Here is a 26,176-nt window from a genome sequence, read left to right on the forward strand (position 1 = left end):
CACCCCCTGGCAGCCATCTTAAAACTAGTGATGCTAGCCTAACACATTAGCTTGAACACATTGTACCCAAGTCTGTTAAGAGCTAAGAAAATGCACATTCAAACTATTAAACTATAAAAAACAATACTTAAACAGTTTAGACAGTATGACAAAAAATCTAGTAGTAAAAAAAGTTACTTTTTTGCCTTGAATTTCAGTTCTCCTATAAGGAGGTTTAGCATGTAGCTGTTAACTTCCAGAAAGAAGGAGGGGCATACTGAGCATGTGCAGTAGGAGTGTCATGACTCTAGCTCATTCCTGATTGGATAAATCAGCAATGTTGCAACTGCCACACGTTGCAACTGTCCCCACTCTCCCCTACTCTACAAAGGTGATACAAAGTGTTGGAGAAAGTTACTTTTAAATGTAATGCATTACTATATTGCATTACTTGCTAAAAATAACTAATTGCGTTACTATTTATGGAAAGTAATGCATTACATTACTTTCGCGTTACTTTTTCTCATCTGGGCTGTTTGTTTTTATAACAACAAAAAAGTTCTATTTTTGACAAATGTAAAGGCCCTTTCACACCAAAAGTGAAATGAATAAGCCTCAGGCTGAAGGAAATGCAAATTCACTCCTGTACAGTAGAGGGCGACGTTCAAACAAACAAGCCTTTCAGCAGTGCTGGCGACAGAAGTGTCAGTCAATAAATGGGAAAACAAAGTAACTTGCGGTACTTATTTGAAAGGGTAACTCAGATATTTTGATGTAAATTTAAAAGTAATGTGTTACTTTACTAGTTACTTTAAAAAGTAATCTGATTACTTAACTCAAGTTACTTAATGCGTTACTCCAACACTGGGTCATACTAATATATTTTTTGAAAGAAAGAAAACTTTTATTCAGCAATGATGCATTAAATTGATCAAAAGTGACATGTAAAGACATTTACAATAATAAATGTAATAATAATCAAATAAATGCCGTTCTTTTGAATCCTGAAAGCATGGTTTCCACAAAAATATTAAGCAGCACAACTGTTTTCAACGATGATAATAATAAGAAATATTTCTTGAGCAGCAAATCAGCATATTAAAATGATTTCTGAAGGATCATGTGACACTGAAGACTGGAGTAATGATGCTGAAAATTCAGCTTTACCAGAAGTCAAAGGCATGATAATCATCATTTGTTACCTGATATTGAAACAAAGTGGTTAGGTCAAAATAATTGTGATACCATATGAAGTGTTTTTTTTTTTTTTTTTAAGCCTAAAGGTTACCTCAGGTTGCTATGCCTTTCAATTGTCTTTCAGAGTATTTTTTTTTAATCATATTCTACATATATGAGAAAGATTGGCATGAGAAAATAAAAGTATTTAAGTTATTTCAGGATTGGAGTAAGCAAATTTATCTTCAAGAAATGAAATACGTCTTGGTTGTTTAAACAAAACCAAATTTACAAATCTATATCATACACTTTTCATAACTTTTTTTGGGGGGGGGGGCTTTAAAAAAATGGGTATAAAACAAAGTACAACATCTGCATACTATAGCATACACAAGTAAATACCATAAAATGTTCTTTCTTGATACAAACAGCTCAATATGTCTCACACGAACACATCTGTGTCCATTAAATTTTTACACTCTCCAAACTCGTCCGCCAAACATCTGCTGGGAGATATGTGCGGTTTATGAGCAAGTTACGATCCAGAAATATGCTGTAAATAGAGATAACAAGGCCTGGATGCCCAGCACTAGAGTGACATTTGTGAAATAAAACAACAAAACAGCAGGAACATCCAGAATGTTCTTCTGAATAAAGTTGGCGTAATTTAACTGCATTAATAAAATGATAATGTGGTGCCATTACCATTAACAATATGAATGTTACTCCAAGGATATAATCAAAAGAACGTGATGTAATGATATGGCACACCTGCGCTCCAAGAGTTCTATACGGATTTGACGAGCAGACACTGTGCAGTTAGCAGACCATAAAAATCTCATCTTTAGGAGAATCGAGGAGAAGAGGCCCTTGTTGCACTAAATGTGATCCATCGAGGAACTTAAACAGGGAAATTTGGAGATGCTGTATGAAGAGCATTTGAAGTGGAGTTTCACTGTCCTCAGCAGCTTAAGTAATCTTTTATGAATCAATATAGCCTACCATTTATGGCTCATGCAATAATTGAAGGGCTCTTAAAGAGTGTTTGTTATTGAGACAGTAAGCTCATGTGTAATAGCTTGCTTTATTGATGATCTATCATTTGACACATGATGTTAAATTACCACTGATTATCTAAGATTATAAAAGTCTGTCTAACATTCTCCATCCACTAAGACAGTGGTTCCCAACCAGATCCACTAGGGGGCCTCAGTACACTTCCAAGGGGGCCACAAGATGGCTTAAATATATTCTTATTAAATATAATAAAATAATTTAAAATATGACAGAAAATATTAACAAGCTTAAAAAAAAACTAAAAATCAAGATGTAAACTTAACTGATATACTTCTTATTTTAATTTGTTCATTTAATTCAGTTAAGAATGAAGGGTCCCAGAACTTTAAAATCCTGGATGAGGAAACTGTAAAAGTCTGATTTCTAGACATGTCTAGTCATTGAAATTAATAGCATCATTTAAAAGAGAAATAGGAATTTCTATGTTTTTCTATACACTCTTAAAAATAAATTCCCCTAAAATAATCTTAAATCATTTTTAATAATCTGATGAAGCTTTTTCCATTACAAAGAAGGTTTGGTGCAATGGAAAAAGTTCCATGGATGGCCATCATGGCTGATATGTTTCAAGAAATTTAAAAGTATGTTTCATGTCCATTCAAGAACAAATTATTCTGTAAATAAAATATGAATTCAAAATAATAGAAAATACACTGTTTTGTCACCTTTTCATGCAAATTTGAAAGTTATATATTAAATTTTGACCTGTTTTTCAAGATTAAGAAGAGTCCATTTTATTGTTTTGTGAATAGGTGAATTAAGTTATGCAATATTTTATGCATTTTATGAATAAAATATTTTATTTTATTCATTATATAGCAAATACACACATTCAAGTAGTTTACTGTAAAAAAAACAGCAAATTTAAAAATACATGTTATTTACTGTAATCAAAGAATACATGAAAATTCTGTAAATTTAATTACAGTAAAAAATAAATAAATAAATAAAAATTACAGCAACCGGCTGGCAACCCTGCTGTCAGTATTTTACTGTAAAATTTACAGGTAATTTTTAACAATGAACAACAACCATTTCCTACGAAAACCATGTAAATTAATTGATCATAAAGAGTTTAAACTCTGAAAAACATTCAGTTCCTGAAACTTCTGGAATTACCTACATTATTTATAATTATTTTATTCAGTTGTTTTCATAAATTGTCAACAGTTTAAACAAGTAAGCAGTTTTATATAGAAATATTTTAGAGCAAATATGGGGCCTTAGATTACAAGATTTTCACTGCCACAAAGAGAAAAAACCTAATTAAGCTTATGTGCATTCACACTCTGAAAAGACACAATAGTATCCATTTGTTGATCTGGTGCATCAACAATACAAATTTTGAGGTGCTTAGCCTCCACTCCTGCAGTTGCACAAACCATAAGACTCTATAACCCTAAACCATAATCTTCAGCTGCACTGGAATGTTTTTTCCCACTAGAGGGAGCCATTTGCATACATGTTACAATCATCTCTGGTAAACATTTTGAGGGGAATTTGAGACATTTGTAAAAGCATAACGCTAATTTTCTGTGTTTGAAACACAGAAAATGGCTCATGCAGGTAGTTTGTTTCTTGGAATTTTCAGTTAAATGAAATAAACTATGGAGCAGTGCTTCCATTAATGAAAAGGTATTTGGACATTTTAATAGTTTACCAAGCTTGCATCTATATTCTTTGGCTAAAAAGATATAGTTCAACTTTTCTGTCTGCTTCCACAAGCACAAAAGATGAAACTGGACTCTAGTGATAAGTTCGCCATTAAGAGTTTCCTGGCCTTCAACATTTTTGGATAGCTTCTTCTTCTCTCTGAAACAATGTAACAGTGTGCTTTGACCTCCATTTCCACTGCACAGGAAAAGCACCAACAGTGTCCTGGTTTGTTTTTACCCATTGCCTCTCAATGTTTAATTTCTATGCCAGGTCATCACTGGAAGAACTGATACTGGGCATCAGCTGTCTAGTGTTTCTTTGTAATAGCCCTTTGGCCTCAACAGATATCGAGGCAGCATAGTCCTACCTCTCACTTTAAAAGAAATTAGCAAAATAAAGTTAACGAGTTTGGCATATTTATTTTAAAAAAAAAGTCATGTGTCAAACTAGTTGCACTATTTTATTAAGCAATATGAGCACTTTCTTTATACACACACACACACATATATATATATATATATATATATATATATATATATATGTTCATGGTCTCACCAGGGGGAATGTCATCATAACACCTGTGGTACAGTGACCGTGAAAAGTGGACCTACATTGTATATGATTGTTATATAATGTTTTGAAAAGACAATCCTTCTGTGCCTCTGACAAAGACACTGGCCTGGTATTTCATTTTAGTACCTCTGTAGGGGAATTTGGATATGGTGGTCTCAACAAACAACTAAAAATAATTTCAGGATTCAGTTGATTATTTATTTGATAGCATATTTTGAATTACACTAATTTGATTTATAGAATATGCATAAGGTACTATACCACCAGTGACTGATAAAATAAAACAAATGCCAAATTTATATGGGCTCATTCATTCATCCATTCATTCGTTCATTCATTCATTCACTGTACTTTGAATCAATACAATTAAAAAAGTTTAAACTCTGTGAATCATAAAATATGTATAAGAGGAAACAGTTTTTTGGGAAAGGATTACAAATAAAATCCTTTCAAAGTCCCTCTCAGAGTGTTACTGTAAAATAAGTAAATTAGATATATCTAGTAATGACTGGATTATTTGTGCTATCATGTTGTTTGAATTCAAATGCCCTTTTCAGTGCACCTGGTCTATATATTGTTGTGTGAAGATTACTCAGCTGTTTTACATTTCTTAAGTCTCAGACTTTGAGGCGTGCTGAACTCATCATTTTTGATGACATTACAGCAATTACATCACAGTTATGAGTGAAAGAGCAATTCTGAGTGAAAGATAATGAGTTATAGTTTCCTTGCACACTGATTCTGGGTAAGATAGTTATCGAGTAGTAATTTCTTCTTGTATTTTTCAAAACTACATGCCATTAAGGCTGCATTTCAATCAAAATTTATATTGAAACTCTATACTAAAACTTTTGTTTGAGCCATAATGATCCAGATATTCATTTTGCTCTAGAAAAGCCAAGAATTAATGATTGAAATGACTCTATTGTTCAAATGCATGAGCAAAATTAACATATCTGCTCTCTTATTTTTTGGGGGGGTTGAGTGCCTGTTGCTCAAAATTTGTTTATTTTCATTCAAGGCTGTTTTTTTTGTTTTTGTTTTTCACTTACGACCAAGATAAAGTCCCAGCAGTTTCCAAGAGCACGAATGCAGTAACATTATTTTACACCACATGGGGGCATTTAACTACTCCTGAAACACGAGGCTCGCTTTCTCCTACATAAACGCTTCGTTCATCTGGGTTTGCTGTGAATTCAATTATGAAACATAACGTTCCTAAACTCCTGTTGAAACAGCCTGGAATGTCGTGGCTTTACTGTGAGACAAACTTCCGTACGGCTCTATCAAGTATGGAGAATGACCAACAACAAAGCCTAGTCCTACGCTATTCCCTCGCCGAAGCCGAGGGCGTGACTTCACTGCTGGAAGCCCATCCAATGATGTAGCCGCGTGTCCCTTCAATCACCTGAGAACAAACAGTTCACGTTTCGCCCTGACCAATCACACGCGCCGGGATCCTGCGAACATACATATAAATCAGGCTGACAGCCCAAACTCCCAGGCAGAGAATATGAGAATATCGAACACAAAATAATAAGTCAAGTAACTGGACCTGCCAGTGCGATATCATACATTTTAATTTCTGTTGGTGTCCAGGTACGTAACTTTCTATTATTCATCAGGCTTTCATTTGCGTGCAGTGCACGAATGTGCTTTTGTGAACGCTAATATGGTTATGCAACTTCATTCTTTTGTGGACAATGAGTTTTATTTTAACTAAAATTGACTTGTTGTTTTGTGATATTGCCGCTGTTTATCAATACTTTACTCTATGATGTAATATACTACCGCGCTGTAACCATGGCTACCGGTTGCTATCGGTGTAGCCGGGGATGTGCAGGAAAGCGTCGAGTTGAATGCTCGCAGCTACTTTGAGCAGCAATGATGCCTTTTGTGCTGACCTACTGATTTGTGCGATCAATATTGATAGTGGTTTTCCATACTGATCGAACAACCCTTTCACAAGTTAATGCAAAGAGAATTCCCAATGCAGATTTCAAAGCACGTGGTCTAGTCTTTCCCAACCCCTTTAAATCGTATTTGTAAGGCTCCAGTGCCCACGCAAGCCAACAATTTTATACTGCAATTAATCAGGATTGGCTAAATTATTTTCTGCTTTCATTTTAACATTTTATAATCCATCTTTCTAAATTACCTTGTTGGAAACAAATGGTCTCCTAATCAATTCAGTGCTGTTATATTTCTAGGCTTCCACTGAGATTACCTGTTTGATTAAATTATCATCGGTTTGTTTGTGTTTGGTCTTTTACTTAAACTATTGATTCCTGTGATGAATGTATGCGTTAATGCTTCTCCAAGTGACTTCATGTTTAAAGAAGTACAATCTATTCAGTATTCTTGTGAGACTTCTTAATGTTGACCATCTGTTTTCCTCCTGTTTAGGTGTTTTATAGTAATAAAAAATGGCTACGTCTGCCAGTGCTCAGTTGAGTAAAGTGGTAAAACGGCAGTATATGGAACTGCCTCAGGGAGACAAAGTACAAGCCATGTATATCTGGATCGACGGAACCGGAGAAGGACTGCGATGCAAAACCAGGACGCTGGACTCTGAGCCTAAAAGCATTGAAGGTAAGCTGGACAAAGCAACGTCAGTTTAAGTTACATAAATAGATTTATATGTTTAAGTCTTGGAATTCTAATGGATTTGGAACTAATTGATTCTAATTCTAATTGTATTTTGTTATTCAGATCTTCCTGAGTGGAATTTTGATGGTTCCAGCACGTATCAATCTGAAGGCTCCAACAGCGACATGTATCTCATCCCCTCAGCCATGTTTAGGGATCCTTTCCGCAAAGACCCCAACAAATTGGTCTTGTGTGAGGTGCTCAAGTACAACCGAAAGCCTGCTGGTACGTTTATTTGAGGATAAAACGACATCTGTGAATGTTAGATCTGGGTTTGTTTGACTTATATTGCCATTCTGGTCTTAAACATAGAAACCAACCATCGTCATACATGTAAAAAGATAATGGAAATGGTAGACCATCAGATCCCTTGGTTTGGCATGGAGCAGGAGTACACTATCCTGGGTACAGATGGACATCCATTTGGTTGGCCCTCCAATGGGTTCCCTGGTCCCCAAGGTAAAAAAAAAAAAAAAAAAAACACTCCTTTATCATCACAATTGACCATTGTCAATGGTGTTCTGAAGATTCTGGTCCTTAATGTGCTCTACTGATCTCTACAGGACCTTATTACTGTGGAGTTGGAGCAGATAAAGCCTATGGCAGGGACATCGTGGAGGCACATTACAAAGCCTGCCTGTATGCTGGTGTGATGATCTGTGGGACCAATGCTGAAGTTATGCCAGCCCAGGTAACCCCTGTCCTACTCTGTTCTGGGATAAATACTACAGTCGGCCATTAAGTGTATTAAGCCATTTAAAGATATGTGACCTCAATTCTTCAGTTAATTCTTGATTTGGTTATAACGTGACTCTTCTTTTGCAGTGGGAATTCCAGATTGGCCCCTGTGAAGGCATCAACATGGGGGATCACTTGTGGGTAGCTCGTTTCATCTTGCACAGAGTTTGTGAAGACTTCGGTGTGGTAGCTTCATTTGATCCTAAGCCGATCCCAGGCAACTGGAATGGCGCTGGTTGCCACACTAACTTTAGCACCAAGGAAATGCGGGAAGATGGTGGGCTAAAGTAAGTAACAATCATAGATGACAAATCATAGATGCCTTGTTTGCTTTTTAAAAATGTATGTGAAACCCAACACATCTTGACTACATCTTGTCTCTTTCTAACTAGATGCATTGAGGAGTGTATTGATAAGCTGGGAAAGAGGCACAACTACCACATCCGCGCCTATGATCCAAAGGGAGGCCTGGACAATGCTCGTAGACTGACTGGCCACCATGAAACCTCCAACATTCATGAGTTCTCAGCAGGCGTAGCCAACCGTGGTGCTAGTATCCGCATCCCGCGAACAGTGGGACAAGAGAAGAAGGGCTACTTTGAGGACCGCCGTCCATCTGCCAACTGCGACCCCTATGCGGTCACTGAGGCCCTGATTCGCACATGTTTGCTTGATGAAGAGGGTGAAGAACCCGTGGACTACTAGATATCTCTCCTTCTGGACTGAACTTTCCTCACATTCTTGCCATACTCAACCACCCCCCCCCCCCCTTTTTTTTTATTTTTATTATTATTATTATTATTTTTTTTTTTAAATGGCCATCAAGCCAAATTAGTACTGTATCTTATTTTCTATCAGGGTGGTTCTAACCTGGCATTTTAATCACTGAAGTTGACTGGTCAACTTAACATTTTAAGATTAAATCTGAAGTTAACCTGATCTGACTGGGGACATGGTGTTGCAGGGCATGTCTTTCCCCTGTTTTTATCTTAAATATTTTTTTCGTTCCTCATTTTAATTGTTGGTGGGGTGTGTGGTGGTTTTTTTTTTTTTTTTTTTTTGGGGGGGGGGGGGGGGTGTTTAACATTAGCGTTGAAAGCTCTGATCCCATGACCCTACCTATTGGTAGTTAAGATGGACAGACACATCAGGTGCACTGAAGAACCTAGGGTTGCCAAGGCTAGACAACATCTAATTTCTCTTAAACCAATAGCTAGTTGTTGCGTATGTTGACTTGGTTATTAAAGTATGTAATGTTTCAATGCGTCTTACTGACAGTGTATTAAATGGTAAATTTGGGTATCCATTTTGACTGTACACACTGTTCATGTTGTGCGGTACACTTCACAGTCGAGGTCCAATAACTGTCCTGTTTTTATACTTGTAGATCTGTTATTTGTCATGTTAAATCCCTGATTCATCAAGGATTTGATCTTGTTTTTATCTACTACTATGATGTAACTGCACCTGTTTTGGTAAAAACCTGAAGTTGCTAAAAAAAAAAGACTTAAACATTTATTTTTACCACACACTTGTCTTGTGTTTCCTCTTTAATTGTGCAGTGGTGTCTTGCGTGTGTACTTGCTGACTTGACTTATGATAATAGCATTACAAGAGACAATCAGTTTTGAAGTTCCAGAGCAAGGTGAGTATACTTGGACAAAACAATATACAAAGACTCATGATAGACTCCAACTTGAGCTCTGCCTCTAATTTTTACAAATACAATCCATCCTTTTCCATTCCTTAAGTTTAGGACATATGAAATCGACTATTTTTGCAACAAAAGTGCCTGTGCAACACATTTATGGTTTTGTAAGAGAACAGAGACACTTTTTGCTAGCTTTGTAAGTAGAAAGTCGTTATTTAAATGTTGCATGTCAATATCACTGTCCCCACTAAATCTGTTTATATCACTGGTCTAGTGTTCACGGTAAACACATTTTTCTGCAGTGGACTCCGTTCCTTCGTATTAGTAGATTGGTCAAGGGAGAGATTAAAATGTTTTCTTTCTGAAACGTCGTATTACGCAAACAACTATTCAGACCTGCATCGCTGGGATATTGCAGAGTTTGCAGCTAAACTTCTGCAACCTCATCGATAAACTTTTATCTCTTAGAGAGGAGCTCATAAACACGAAGCCAGCCAACATGGTTAACAGTTAAGTCACATTCACCAACAGTGTGATTACACGCTATTTGTTGGCACTCAAACGGGAACAAAGGGGCGTCTCTGTTTCATTCTATGAAGTGCAGGAACATCTAAGCTTTTCTGGGACAAAAATATTTACTTTATGTGCTTCTCTGCGCGGTGGGGGCAGGGTTAACAAGTTTGTTGTGGAACCTTTTACCTACATTCCCATGCCTAACAGACTGACAAGTCATAATCCCTTGTGATTGGCTATCCAAAATAACTGCCAACCAATCACAAAATAGAATGCTGTTTCTGTACAGTGCTTGGAAAAAGAAGTTGCTGGGCAGCTATTTTGATATCTTTATTTTTTATTTTTTTATTTTAAACCGCAGTGTTAAAATAGACTTTAAAAAAGAGGCAAAAAAGTGTTGTGCATTTTTATTTCTTTTTGTTCCAGAAGCCTGTTCAAAAGTTATCACAAGTTTCTCTGAATCAACAGGTAGCCTAAACTTCTTTTTAAGTTCATTTAAGTTTTTTTTAAGTTAATATTCAATAATTAAATTTTGAGATTGAAACAAATAGCTATGAGAATATGCTTGCTTACTGTATATATCATGTTCAAACTTGTTTCATTCTTTTGTTGAATTTCCCAAGGGTATTGTCAAGATTGTTCTGACATTAGGAATCTTCAGGAAGTGGGGGAGGAATTACACTCTCTGATATAAGTCAAAGATATCATAAATTAAGGTTGTGTGCTGAATCATGGCGAATGATTACAATCAGTAGCCTAATCAGTCTGCCTGAATGAAACATTTTTTCCAAGCTAAGCATAAAAGCAGCACTTGTTTTGCATAAATGTTTAACTCAAATGAGCAATATAATATACACGTTTTTAGTTAATGACAGAGTGATATCGTACTCGGTTACGAACGTAATCTCGGTTCCCTGAGATACGGGAATGAGTACTGCGTATGGGGAAAAAACTCCTTTTTTCTCCGATTAATGAAGCCTTTTTCAATAACGCAGTGTAACTGCACAGCCGTTCAAGCAGGGAAACTTTTTGAACCAATGATGGCGCAGTGCGGCGGAGCTGCGTGAGCCTATGGCAATGCAGGGACGTCCAGGTTATAGAACCTGACAAACGTGGATGGCGAGGATCAGCTGGCCGCCTCACAGATGTCTTTAATGGAAACACCACTAGACCAGGAGTGGAGTGGGCTCGTACTCCTATGGGTCAATCTAGGCCCATAGAAGAGTAACAAAGAGCGATAGCATCAACAATCCAATGCAAGAGTCTTTGCTTTGTGAACGAAAAACCCTTTGGTGCGGCCACCAAAGCACACAAAGAGCTGGTCTGACTGCTGAATGGGCGTGGATCGAGAGCACCTTAGGAACGTAGCCATGCCTGGGTTTCAGGACGAGGGCCTGCAAATCACCTACACGCTTGACCGATGCTAGGGCCAATAGCAGAGCAGTCTTAAGCAAGAGGGGCCGAAGGTCAGCTGACCGCAGCGGTTCAAAGGGAGGGCCCTTGAGCGCTCTGAGGACGGTGGAGAGGTCCCAGGTGGGTACTTTGAGAGGACGAGGGGGATTCAACCTCCTAGAACCTCTTAAGAAACTCACAACCAGGTTGTTTCTCCCCACCGACTGGCCAGCAATAGAGGCATGAAACACTGCTATGGCTGCCACGTATACTTTGAGCGTGGAGGGCGTGAGACCCCTGTCCAGACGCTCTTGGAGAAATGACAATATTGAAGATATGTCACACTCAACCGGATCTTCGTTCCGGGCCCTACACCAGGTGACGAAGACCAACCATTTTTGGGCATAGAGGCATCTAGTAGACAGAGCTCTGGCCTGAGAAATGGTATTTAGTACATCCTCGGGGAGGTTGACAGGCTCCCATCAAGGAAACAGAGGTGCAGAGCCCACAGCTCAGGCTGGGGGTGCCAAATCGTCCCGTTCGCCTGAGAGAGGAGGTCCCATCTCAGGGGGATCGGCCACGGGGCTTTCGTTGAAAGCTTGAACAGCTCTGAGGACCAATGCTGGTTCCTCCAGAGTGGGGCCACCAGGAGAACTTTGTGATTGTCTTCCCTGATACATCTGATGACCTGAGGGATCAGAGCGACCAGGGGGAAAGCATAGAGGAGGAGGATGGGCCAGTCGTAGGCCAGCGCATCCCTGTCCTTTCAAAAGAAGATTGGGCAGTGAGATCTCCCAGATTCTGAGAACCGTCTGGGGGTGGAGCATCCACTCATCTGAGGGGACGTTGCTCCAAGACAATATGTCTGCTCCCTGGTTCATTTTGCCCAGAACATGCGATACTCTCAGCGATTCCAAGAGCCGCTTTGCCAGCACATAGAGGCGTCTGGACGAAAACCCGCCTTGGTGATTTATGTAGGACACCACCGTCATGCTGTCTGATCGGACTAAGATGTGGTGTCCCCTCAGGACCGACAAGAAGGCTTGGAGGGCCCGACAAACTGCTAGCATCTCTAAGCAGTTGATGTGCAGCCGGCTCTCCCTCGCTCGACTAAGAGCCGAAGGCTGGTCTGCCCTCACACAGAGTGCCCCAACCCATGTTGGACGCATCCATCGAGACCACCATCCTTCTGGATACTGCCCCTAGGGGGACCCCATGGTTTAACCATTGAGGGTCCTTTCAGGGGTTCAAGGCTGTTAAACAGCCAGATAATTCAAAACACAGATTCCCATCTGTCTCAGAGGGGAAAGAGCCTCGTCCATACACTTCGTAAAAGTGCATGGAGCTAGGGACAGCCCGAAGGGAAGGACCGTATATTGGTAAGCCACTTCCTTGAATGTGAATCTCAAGAATCGTCTGTGATGGGGGGCTATCTGGATGTGAAAGTATGCGTTTTTCAGATCCAGCGAGAAGAACCAGTCTTTGGGGCAAATCTGCGTGAGGATCTGTTTCAACATCAACATCCTGAACTTCCGTCTCATGAGGAAGCGGTTCAGGAGTCTGAGGTCGATGGTGGGTCTAAGACCGCCATCTCTCTTGGGGACAAGGAAATACTGGCTGTAATAACCCGATTCGCTCTTGGATGGAGGGACCACCTCTATGGCTCCCTTTTCCAACAGAGTCATCACTTCGGCGCGGAGGTCATGTGCTTGGCCGGCAGACGGCTATGCTCTCCCAGCGAGAGCGGAGGTCGTCCTGCAGGGCTTTGATGGAAGAGCCTGCTTGTTCTTCCATCCAATAGCAGCCACTGCTTCATCCAGGGGCAGCATCCACTCGTAGCCCTTTTCCTCAGAGCAGTCCACGGAGGTGAGAGTTGGTAGTGCGTAGGCGGGCCGAATAGGGGGCGCGCCACGACTTGGTCAGCTCATCGTGGACTTCTGGGAAAAATGGAGCAGCACGCTGACGAGGGGACTGGCGACAACTGGGCAGGAACCACTAGTCCAAGCGGCTGCGAGAGGGCTCCTCGGGGGGCGCCCACTGGAGGTCGAGCTCCTCGACAGCTTTAGAGAGGACAAGGAAAACCTCAGCATCCATCCCTGATCTGGCGTCGATGGGCTCCAAAGACGGCAAGGGAGCCATTTTGGCGGGCTTTGGTGTGCTGCATCGCCATAGACTCCGTCATTGGTTCTAAAAGTTTCCCTGCTCGAACCAATGGCCGTGCAGTTACATTGCGTTATTGAGAAAGGCTTCAGTAATCGGAGAAAAAAGGAGTTTTTCCCCGTATGCAGTATGAGTGAAGTATCAAAAGGGAAACCTGTTATTTTATTTATTTATTTATTTATTTATTTAATTTATCCTTTTTGTAAAAATAAATCATAAAAAGTGATATAGTATATACACAATATATATACACACACATACACAACAGTTCTTTCTGGTTCTCAAATCTGGCTTGAATCTGAATTGGCTGAGAGGTCTTTCCAGCCATGCAATATTCTACCAGTATCGCCACGGGAACCATTTCATCGTTTGAATCACTCCGCTGTCAGCATTCTCACAGCGAGTGTCATGGCGGATTTTTTATAGATGCTACTGTCATTTTGTAACAGAATGTAGTTTTAAGAGTTTTTTAGGCAAGAATGTAGTTGTTTAGACCTCAAATATTGAAAAAAATATTTTAATATATTGATAAAATAGGCAAAAATATTTTGCCTATTTGAAAATTTGTTTAGACGCTTTCGGAGATGCGAGCTCCAGGCCATCAGCCAGTGTCCAGTGCTCATGTACCCGCATAGAACCGCTTCATCTCAGCCAGTCCTTCTTGAGTTTGTCGCTGGCTCTTAAGTAGATTGTGTTTAAACATGAGGTATAATTCGTTTTCGGTATATCAAACGGGTTAATCTATTACTTGTTCCAGAGCTAATAGATTTGGCTTAAGGGCTATATTAAGTTTCATAACTTTATATTTACATTGAAATTAAATCCTGTACTAACTAGAGTGTTGCTTTTGTATGTTTTACTGAACTGTTTGCTTGTGTTTATTTCCTATTTTACTTCTTATACCGTTATAATGGCTAATGTTGTAACTTGTTAATTTAAATATTATTGTTCAATAAATAATATTTTATACTAATAACTTGCCATATTCTTTGGTATTGAGAAAGAGTCCATTAGTGATTTTGACGTCTGTGAAAGTTACATTAATACGGCATGAGATGGCAGCAAAGACTGTCTTTATGAGTGATTCAGTCAGTTGCAAAGACTTTTATATTGAAAGGGACTGAAACAAGGAAACATGGATGTTGTTTTTACTTTAAACACATTATGAGATGCAACTGACAAATGCATTGACTATCGCTGTTATGGGAATGTCTTAAATGTTAAAAAGACAAATACAAAGATATTGCTTTCCTCAGCGAACATTCAAACTGATTTTGTGATAATAAGTTTGACCTTAAGAAAATCAGCTAGATGCAGGTAATACACTCGATCTCTCTCTCATAATACTCTACATTCCTTCGTTACTAGTTCTAAAATGATGTTTTAGAATTAGTAATGGAGACTTGGGCTCAACTGTTAAACTGTCAACTTGAGATTTTAATCTGTGGCGAAAGGTTCCTCTGTTGTTGTTCTTATTTGTTTACACACTTGTGCCGTTGAACTGTTGTATAAACGCAATATCACAAGAGTAGCCGAGCAATATGGCTGTGATTTGGCCAAAGGCACAATTTTTTTTTTTTTTTTTTTTTTTTTGAATTATTCAATTCCATTTTTTTTACTGGCACAGCCATTTCTATTTGAGTGGTGCTCATGAATAAATCTGAGCATAATCAATGATTGTAGGTGTTGATAACAATGAAGCCTAATAGAGATGAATTCTCGTTTGGCCAAATAATTGCACAGCATGCATGAATCATGCAGAGAGAAACACTTCAGGCTGCTGACCCAGTTTCCTTCCTGCCTTGTAAAAACAGACAGGGAAGGCAGAAACATGTTTTAGGAAGATGAAGATGGGGATTTCTGCTGTCTTATAACACAATAACTCCTCAAACAGATCTATGAACATATGCAATGCTGCATGCATGCAATGTAGCTGCACTGTGCTATGAAAAAACATTACTACCATAAGCAAATGAGCAGTAAGTGTTGCTTAATCCTCTTCAGATTCTCCATATCTCTCCAAATATCGCATGTGACCCTTAGATAACATGCTCTCTAAGACTTGCCACTCAACAATGACTTGGAGGGGAGGGATGATGCTCAGTTGCCATGGCGACCACCGGAATGCTCAGGCTGAACCGAGTCGGTTCTAGTGGGGAGAGGAAAAAAACATGGTTATGCAATCAGAAGGGAGAAACAATCACCAGGTACAGGAAACAAAGCAGGGAAATGAACCTCCAACTAAATAATGGCCTTTGTCACACTTAGGTATCAACAACTAGATTATCCAATACATCAATAAGGGCATTTTTTCACTCAATATGCACTTTATCTGAAATCATTTTGTTTATCCGTTGATATTCAGCTGCATCATTGGTGATCGATTAACAAGAAGCGCATCCACTTTTATGCACACTTTGGTTTGAGGTTATATAACAGCAATCACGCCATTCTCATCTAAGGCTGTTACACATGTGTTTTGCATTTTGTCTGTTTTAGCTATGCATGCATGAGTTTCAGTGAATAGACGTAAATACACGTATATTAGGTCACATATGGCAGAAAAAACAGAGAAATTTAATCAAATAGAATGAAAGTGATCATTGTCCAGAAACTGAATAAACTGAGGAGGTAATGAAGCAAACTGAGGACAGCAGACTGGGTTTGTAGACTGGTTATGACCAGCTCTTTGAACATAGTTGCCTGTAATCCTGTGAGAAGGCAGCATGAAATCGGGAGTGGGAGAGGATGGGGTTCTGCTGCAGTTCCTCTCTGGCTGAAGGTTCCTGTTGTATGACTGCGCATAATCTTTATGCTGCCTTTAATACCATGTTGAAGAATTTGAGCAGAGTGAGAGTGGTTTTGTGCATATAGAGCATTCATGCACACTAATTACACATAATGCAGATGCATGATCACATGCTCTAATGCATTTGTATAACCTATATTATCATTACAGTCAGGGGGAAAAAAGGACTTTATATTTGTATATTCATTTACTGTAAATCACCTTGGAGTTATAAGGTTCTATCTGACATTTTTGTCAAAATTTATTCACAGATTCTTTAACTTTTTTACATTATGTATTTTTTATTATTTTTTTTAAAGTTGTGTACATTTTGGGACTTTTTATTTAGAAAGCAAAAAGGTTCTGTCTACAAAGTTGAATGGAATGCAAAAACGTAATAATTCCAAGGTGGCGAAATATGTATCATGATATTTAGGGATGCTCCGATATGAAAATTTTTATACCAATAGCGATAACTGATAATTCTTTATATTTGAAAACCAATCATCAATATATTACCAATAAATCTGATAAATAATATAACTGATAAATCTAAATCCAAATTAGGGGTTGACCGATATGTGTTTTTCAGGGCCAATGCCGATACCGATTATTACAGATCAAGCAGACCGATAACCGATATTTTGAACCGTTATATATGTCTGGTGTAAAAATGAAAATTAATGTCAAAATTAAGAATAACAACGGCTCTTTCAGTGCCTTCAGCCTTCCGCCCTGATTGGCCGGACTCATGACTCCTAACAAATCAGATGAGCAGTGGGCAGACATTGCTCTAGGCCACATAGTGGTGAGTTCCAACAGAGGTAGCTGTATCAAAGCCAAATAGAGCATTTTAAAATGAAATTATTTTATCAGCAAATCGGTTTTGAAAATAACCAATACCGATAACCATAAAAATGCTTAATATCAGCCAGGCCGATAATCGGTATAATATATTTTTTGAGAGCTACTACTTGTAACACCTGACTACTGCAGATTCATTTAGGCATTGATAGTGTTGCAATAGAAGCACATAATTCCTAGTCCAAAGACGTGAACAGCTTCAAGTTGAATGTCACATGTTGTCATCTCAAAAAAAAGGGAATTATGACATGGAGTGAATGCCACATGATTTCTGAAGGATCATATGACACTGAAGACTGGAGTAATGATGCTGTAAATTCAGCTTTGAAATAGAAAACAATTATTTTAAATTGCATTACTATTTTTACTGTATTTTTGATTAAATAAAAGCAGCCTTGGTTAGCATAAGAGACTACATTAAAAACTTTTGAACAGTGTATATTTGTACTGAAAACTGAAGAGGGATGACAACTGTGTACTAAACCACAGTTGCCAACTATGAAGAACCATGCACATTATTTTGTGTTGAGGATTCTGTGAAACACAGTTCTTCTGAGTACTGGCTCAGACGTCTTAAACATGTCCATTATTTACTAATGTGAAGCCCCTACAAGTCCTGGAGAATCCATGTTGTGTGAAAAGTCAGAACAACACCCCAGAGGCTGAAGCAACATTTGTGAAGCCTCATGGGACATATAATGCCCACAACCACCCAAGCAGCTGCTAGTATCCTTAATTACAGCACTGGTTGCTGGCACCACAGCTGCACTGTGAAAAAGATGGGGAAAAGCAGCCAAGCAGTAAGTGTTTTTACTGTGGGTCTGAATACATTCGTTAAAACTTTTTTAATAATCAACACCATAACATTTCACATTCATCTCTGATTCAGTCCATACTGTTCTCTGGATGTTTTTAGAATAGCATAGTACTACTATACAAATTTTCTGCAGTATATACTGTAGTATGCCTAGTATGCAAATTGTTTAATATTCATGGAATTCCTGGATGATCTATTACATTAATCCAAAATTAACAAAAGGACAGAATTCTAGGGCATACTTTTCTCTGTATGGTATCCCACAATGCAACAGACTTGTCTTGATCTTCTATTTCCAGTGTGACAAATGAACCAAGTATAAAATTTTTAATGTCTTTTTCTTGACTCATTATCTGATTGCACTTTCACAGATTTTATTTTAAAAATGCAAAATAAGTGTTATATTTTCAAGATTCACTCACTGAAATAAACTTGAAGAGGTCATGTGACAACAACATAGCGTTTTGCATTATTTAATCTAGATTCATGTTACAAAAATAGTAGCCTAAGCAGAATACAGTACTGTGCAGTATTCAGTAGTAAGTTAGTACTATATTCCAAACTTAGCCACTCACTCTCTCTTTCATTCAGAACTTGTGCGTGATTTGGTCGGCTCATTGCTGCAGATCCTCTTAGCCCTCAGACTTTCACCTGTCATGTGCTTAGCTCGAGCCTCTCTTTATGACACAGTGACACAGTTTTCACCCTCATACATACAGTAGCAACGTGAGCTGTTATTGTAAAATTAGAGCGCTCATACATTCTTTGTGGAGTTTTTTGTATTGATGAAAGGGGACAGCACAACTCAAGTCAATTGAAACAGCCAAGTCAGAATATAACATTGTTTTCTGGCAAATGTTGTCAACACTTCAGGCATGTTTTTTTTTTCGGCTTCACATACACATTGAGCCATTGTTTTGTACTTCTAGAGCATGTATGTTGTATGTACACTATACCGACTAAACATTTGGGGTCAGTAAGATTTAAAAATGCATTAAATTAAACAAATGTGACAGTCATTTATAATGTTATAAGATTTCTATTTCAAATAAATGTTGTTCTTTTGTACTTTCTATTAATTTAAGAATTCTGAAGGGGGGAAAAATGGCATCACGGTTTTATAGAAATATTAAGTAGCACTGTTTTCTTTCAAAAACATTAAAAACTCATACCGACCCCAAACTTTTGAATGTAGTATGAGGTCAAGAGGGAAATGATTTGAGTCAGTTTTATCCCTAGAGTCATTCAAAGGTATAAATTCGTGGATTCTCTTACAGCTGGATGACCTTTGACCTGTGGCAAATCTGGGCTGATGAGGTAAAGGACGCACAGAACATATGTGGAGAATAGACATTATCAATTAACTTGATTTACAGCATTCCCAGTACCTTCTGGTATGGTTTGATGGTTTAACATACTAAAACCAAGATAGCAAGACTACCTGTCCTTGACTGCGAAAATCAGTCTTCTTTTTGACAGTGAGGTAATTTGACGCACCATTTACCCAATGCAACCTTCGGCGAAAAGGACATCATTATCATTTAGTCTTTATGGAGTACAGTATGATGAGAAGCAAAAAGGAAATCAATGAAATCGAATGGAAGGATAAAATCAAGTCCATGTCTTGCACTCAAGTGAACAGGCCTTGAGAGGGTACTGGTTGAGACTGGCTCTGTTAAAGGATTAGTTCACTTTCAAATCAAAATTAGCCCAAGCTTTACTTAATCTCAAGCCATCCTAGGTGTATATGACTTTCTTCTTTCTGATGAACACAATCTGAGATGTGAATAAATATCTTGACACATCCAAGCTTTATAATGGAAGTGAACAGGGTTCATGACTATGAGATGAAGAAAGTGCTTCCATCCACATCCATCCATCATAAACATACTCCACACGGCTCCAGGGGGTTAATAAAGGCCTTCTAAAGCGAAGCAATGCATTTGTGTAAAAAAATATCCATATTTAACAAGTTATTAAGTAAAATATCTAGCTTCCAGACCACCTTCCATATTCAACGTACAAAGAAAGTGTAAAACGCTTGCAGTTCAAAAAGCTTATGCTACATCCTACGCCTTCCATATTCAACTTACGGAAAAAGTGTAACTGACGCGATGCCAGTTTACACAAAAAATTTTTTTTTTTACACAAACGCATCGCTTCGCTTCAGAAGGACTTTATTCCCATGTAGAAGGAGACGTTCTCGTGACCTTGCGCAATGTTGCCTAAAATTTCTCTAAAGGTGACAAATTCGGAACCTTTACAGAACATTATTGACATTCCTAAAACATCGTCTTTTGGTAATGAAAGTGCTGCAGTTCAAGATTCCTTATATGACTTTAGGGGGACGTTCCATTTTGGTTAATTTTATGGTCATATAAGAACGTTACAAAGAGGACATTTGGGACATTAACTGAACGTTCCCACACGGTCCCCTGTTGGTCATTTAATAACGTTCCCAATATGAGTTTAGGGGAACACTCTATTTTGGTTATTTTATGGTCGCCCGAGAACGTTACAAAGAGGACATTTGGTTAACAGAACATCCTATACTAATAGTTCCCTAAAAATTCCCAGAACATCCTGCATATTCCCTGAAGGTCCACCAAATAACATCCCCCAACCCTTAAAAGAACTCCACATCGTGACCATCTCTGGGAACGTTATTAGACAACGTCCTTAACACCAGTGGGGACGTTCTGAGAATGTTATGGGAACGTAAACTTTCTAGTGGGGTTAACCTCCTGGAGCCGTGTGGAGTATGTTTATGATGGATGGATGTGGATGGAAGCACTTTCTTCATCTCATAGTCATGAACCCTGTTCACTTCCATTATAAAGCTTGGATGTGTCAAGATATTTATTCACATCTCAGATTGTGTTCATCAGAAAGAAGAAAGTCACATACACCTAGGATGGCTTGAGGGATATTTTTCATTTGACAGTGAACTAATCCTTTAAGGAACATGAGCACTATATCAAGGGTCAGACGCTTTGGTTGCAGAAATTGAGAAAAAGCGCTGGCACTGAGGAACAAGGCATTTCCTGCTGATCACACGCTCAGTGTCAGAGCTCACACCCCTCCCTTATTTGTAAACCCCGCCCTTGAAGTTAAAAGTGCACAGTCAGGGTCTTCAGAGCCCCTCCCATCTAGGGTTTACGGAAAGAGAAGTGTATTTTTTGTACAAAAGGTTCTGGCCTTGAAAGAAGCACAGCAGACTAAATACAAGGCTTTTATAAAGACTATTCAATAATGACTGCATAAGGACAAAGTTTATTCACATTCTGATATAATATTATTAAGTATATAAGCATAACCCTTCTAACAAAAATATGTTCTAAGAGCATTTTGCTAACTTTCCCATTAAGTTATAAAAACGTTATTTCTGAATGTTCTCTGATCGTTCAAAATGTCCAAAACATTTTTAAAAAATTTAAAAAAATGTTTTTTCTTTGTTATGCAAACGTTAAGGGAACATTATATTTTATTATTTTGCAAACATAATGGGAATGTTACTTTTGAATGTTCTCTGAACATTCTGAAACAAGTTGTAAAATTTAAAACGAACATCAAGCTACACATTTATTTGTGTTAACTTTTTGAAAACATTATAAAACACCATAACTTTGAACAAATGTTTTATTAACGTTACTGGAAGCACGTTTGTTCATAACTTTAGAACCTTTAGAAAAAACGTTAGCTAAAGTTCTAAGAACGTTCCCTTTTAGCTGAGAATAGACAATGATGCATATGTCTTGCTGTTTCTGCTGTTTGCACCCAACAGCATACAATGAATATATTGGTTATATAATACAAACCTCCCATTCCCTTCTGTATTTTATCTCTGCACCCCACTCACCCTTTTCAATCCTCTACATCTGTACCCTCCTAAACCAATTAAAATAGAGAGCGCTAACATTACATGCAAACTATTTTGCATACCACTTTAGAAATTCAAATACAGAAAGTACCAATAACAAAATGGATGTCATTTTACAGGCTGGCTCATAATGCTGAAATAAAAGGATGGGTGGAGGCATGACTCTGACTCTTAAAACATGCAAACTGGTTTACCCTTTTGACTATCACTATAGTATACGCTGTTGAAAAATCCAGCATTGCTGGTCACCAGCATAAGATATGTTTTGCATGCTGAGACCAGCATGGGATGCTTGTTGCTGGTTTGCTGGTCCCCAGAATAGGATACTTGTTGCTGGTTTGCTGGTCCGCAGCATGGGATGCTAGTATGCTGGTGGACCAGCATATGTTGTCTTTTGGGTGCTGGTATGATCCCATCAAGACCACAACAAAACTTGCTTATGTGTTACATATCACATTTCTTAGTGTGTGTTCGTAGTGAAATAAAGACCAAGACAATTTTCCAATTTATATACATTTTTTAATTAAGAAAAATGCATGTTGCTGGTTTCATGTTTACTGGTACAGAGTAAAATCCTCAGTGTTAAACAAACACTGCTCAGTTTTCATATGGTCCCAATCTATAGAGAAGAAAAGTAACACTGAAGCAATGTGGCAGTTAGTGAAATAAAGTAGATTCACTCTACAAGTGATGATTGAGCATTAATGACGACACCTGTGGTTAAAGGGATAGTTCACCCAAAAATGAAAATTTGATGTTTATCTGCTTACCCCCAGAGCATCCAAGATGTAGGTGTCTTTGTTTCTTCAGTAGAACACAAATGATGATTTTTAACTGCAACCGCTGCTGTCTGTCAGTGGTATAATGCAAGTCAGCGGGAACTTGGACTATAAGAGTAAATAAAACACGACAGACAAATCCAAATTAAACCCTGCGGCTCGTGACGACACATTGATGTCTTAAGACACGAAACGATCGGTTTGTGCGAGAAACCGAACAGTATTTATATAATTTTTTACCTCTAATACACCACTATGTCCAACTGCATTCATCACTCGATTCGTGAGGTCTGATCACGCTCTGACTGCGGCAGTGATGTCTGGCGCTCATTGAAGTATATGCGCGAGACATCGCTGCCGCTGTCAGAGCGTTTTGGGTGAACTATCCCTTTAACAGCAGAATCACTGAAGATAAGAGGAACAATAAGAACAGGAAAAAAGAGAAGAGATGGGCAGAAACACAACAACTACAACTGACTTACAGCCACACAGCCTTATGGAAGAAATCAACTGCCAATAAAATAAATTATCTCACCAGAGGATGATTAAACAACTCCAAAAACAGAAGTACCATATTCACTTATTACAAACCAGTTGGCTTTATTTCTTTCATATATGGTACATGTAGGTTGTCGAAGCCCTTTAGTTGGGCACTTGGCCATTGACTTTGGTTGTTGAAAATACAGTCAGTTTCTGAACTTTCATTATCAAGTTGTTATTAACTGTCCCGTTGAAAGAGCTCTTCTCATAGCCCCTGCTGAACAAACTGCTTATGTTTATGCTTTTATTATGCATTTTTTCTTGATTTTCATATCTCTAAGACCCAGTTTCACAGACAGGGCTTAGATTAAACCTGCAGGATTATGTTCAATTAGGGCATCTAAGTAGCTTTTATAAACATGCTTTAAAAAAAACATTACTCGTGTGTATCTTGGGACAAAACAATGGTACTGATTTTAAGATGCAAGTGCAAGTTACATTCAGTTAAAACAGCCCAAACATGCATTTTAGTCTGGGATAGCCTTAAGCCTTGTCTGTGAAACCACTGGTAAATGTTTTTGTTTTGTAATGTACACAAGCTCTTTTTTTACTGATTTCAACTGATTTGTATAAAGATCTTTTAAAGGTGCCCTAGAATCAAAAATTGAATTTATCTTGGCATAGTTTAATAACAAGAGTTCAGTACATGGAAAAGACATACAGTGAGTCTCAAACTCCATTGTTTTCTCCTTGTGTAAATCTCATTTGTTTAAAAGACCTCTGAAGAACAGGCGAATCTCAACATAACACCGACTGTTACGTAACAGTCAGGATCATTAATATGTACGCCCCCAATATTTGCATATGCCAGCTCATGTTCAAGGCATTACACAAGGGCAGCCAGTATTAACGTCTGGATCTGTGCACAGCTGAATCATCAGACTAGGTAAGCAAGCAAGAACAATAGCGAAAAATGGCAGATGGAGCGATAATAAGTGGCATGATCCATGATTACATGATATTTTTAGTGATATTTGTGAATTGTCTTTCTAAATGTTTCGTTAGCATGTTGCTAATGTACTGTTAAATGTGGTTAAAGTTACCATCGTTTCTTACTGTATTCACAGAGACAAGAGAGCCGTTGCTATTTTCATTTTTAAACACTTGCAGTCTGTATAATGCATAAACACAACTTCATTCTTAATAAATCTCTCCAACAGTGTGTAATGTTAGCTTTAGCCCGTTACCACGGAGCACTATCAAACTCATTCAGAATCAAATGTAAACAAATAAATACTCTACTCACATGATCCGAAGATATGCATGCAGTATGCATGACGAACATATTGTAAAGATCCATTTGAGGGTTATATTAGCTGTGTGAATTTTGTACATGCACTGTATTATAGTCGAGAGCTCGGGGGGCGGGGAGCACGTGATTTAAAGGGGTTGCAGCCTGAATCGGTGCATAGTTAATGATGCCCCAAAATAGGCAGTTAAAAAAAATAATAAAAAAAAATCTATGGGGTATTTTGAGCTGAAATATCACAGACACATTCAGGGGACACCTTAGACTTATATTACATCTTGTAAAAACTGGTTCTAGGGCACCTTTAAAACACGAGACAACTCCTTTGCTTTGAAATGTTTTACCAGTTTACCAGTGACATTGATTTATTACTAATTTTCAGTTCTACTTTCAGCAGAGGGAGCAAAATTACAAAGTTATAATCATATAATTAATAAAATTTTCCTTTACATCATTAATGTGTTAAATAGAAATATGCAATCAAAAACAATGCTTGTCCTCAAAACACTGCTTGCACTCAACCCCACAAGATGATTTGGTGATCCAGCTTCTCCAGCTCCGTTTTGCTTGAGAACAGCATGAATATGCTGGTCCACCAGCTAGACCAGCACTATACCAGCATAAACCAGCCTGGACCAGTATGGAATCCATGTTGGGGTTTATGAAGCATTTTTCAGCAGGATAATTATATTGAATGTTCTAAACTTGCATGCTCAAACTTGAGAGCTTTTTATATGTACAGTAACTGTACAGTAGCTCATAAATTCTTTTAAGGGTGACAACATTTTTATCTCCTTTCAGAACTTGGCTGAGTAAATAACAAGAAAATATTATTTCATTCACTTATTCAGGAATATTTATTTTAATAGGTCAACTGCATGAAACAGCTTTAATTCACTGTCAAATGCAATAAGCCTTATTATACCTCTCAAGGTTAATTGGTATCATCAGTTCGTTAGGTCACATATTGTGATAAAATAGATGATAACCATGAGCCATTAAGCTGTAAATCTCATTTAAATGAAAAGAACTGCAGATATATTCCACAGAAACTGAAGAACCTGTTGAACTCCACAAAACTGTGATTAAAAAATCAGTATATTGTTTCAGTAAAAATATATAAACAAGTTACTTTATCTAATTACTTTATTACATACAAAATTGCTTTGTGGTCTCTCAATTTTCCATGTAATTATAGCCACCAAACTAGTGGCTGGTCTATGTATATAATTCTACAAAACTTTCTGAATGTAATCAATAAAAAGGAACTGTTATCTGATTACGAGTATTTTTAAACGAAATATAATCTAATCATAAGTAGCCTACTTAATTTTTGGAATCTGATTACATAATCCGGATTACATTATTTATAATTTGTTACTTTGCCCAGCACTAAACTCATCATTGTAAAATGATTCCCTACTCTGTTGTCAAGAATGCCCTTTGACACTTCCAACATCAAATATTTCATATAACTGTTATGATTTTGTATGATTGCATTTTCATTTTCGTTTTAGTTAATATCTCAATATAAAACTTTCAAACACTAAGCCTCAACCAGCTTTGAGTGCAGTTCCAGTAAGCTGTACAGTTTGTTTGTGGTAAGAAGAATTAGTCTGTCGCCAGGATACAATAATCTCAGAGGAAAACACCACGTCTTTACCCTTGAGAAAGCATGACATATGTTGCCATGAT

At 38.0% G+C, this 26,176-nt stretch overlaps 1 protein-coding gene across 1 annotated transcript; it reads left to right on the forward strand.

Annotated features, from left to right (window-relative positions):
* Window positions 1–5,902: 5,902 nt before the first annotated feature.
* glula (glutamate-ammonia ligase (glutamine synthase) a) lies at window positions 5,903–9,377 on the forward strand. Its single transcript, XM_048163650.1, has 7 exons — window positions 5,903–6,060; window positions 6,868–7,053; window positions 7,174–7,335; window positions 7,423–7,569; window positions 7,674–7,801; window positions 7,936–8,135; window positions 8,241–9,377. Exons 2-7 carry the CDS (start codon window positions 6,888–6,890, stop codon window positions 8,551–8,553), a joined length of 1,116 nt encoding a protein of 371 aa, XP_048019607.1. The 5' UTR covers window positions 5,903–6,060; window positions 6,868–6,887; the 3' UTR covers window positions 8,554–9,377.
* Window positions 9,378–26,176: the final 16,799 nt, after the last annotated feature.

This window comes from Megalobrama amblycephala, linkage group LG17 (assembly GCF_018812025.1).
Source record: "Megalobrama amblycephala isolate DHTTF-2021 linkage group LG17, ASM1881202v1, whole genome shotgun sequence".
NCBI lineage: Eukaryota > Metazoa > Chordata > Actinopteri > Cypriniformes > Xenocyprididae > Megalobrama > Megalobrama amblycephala.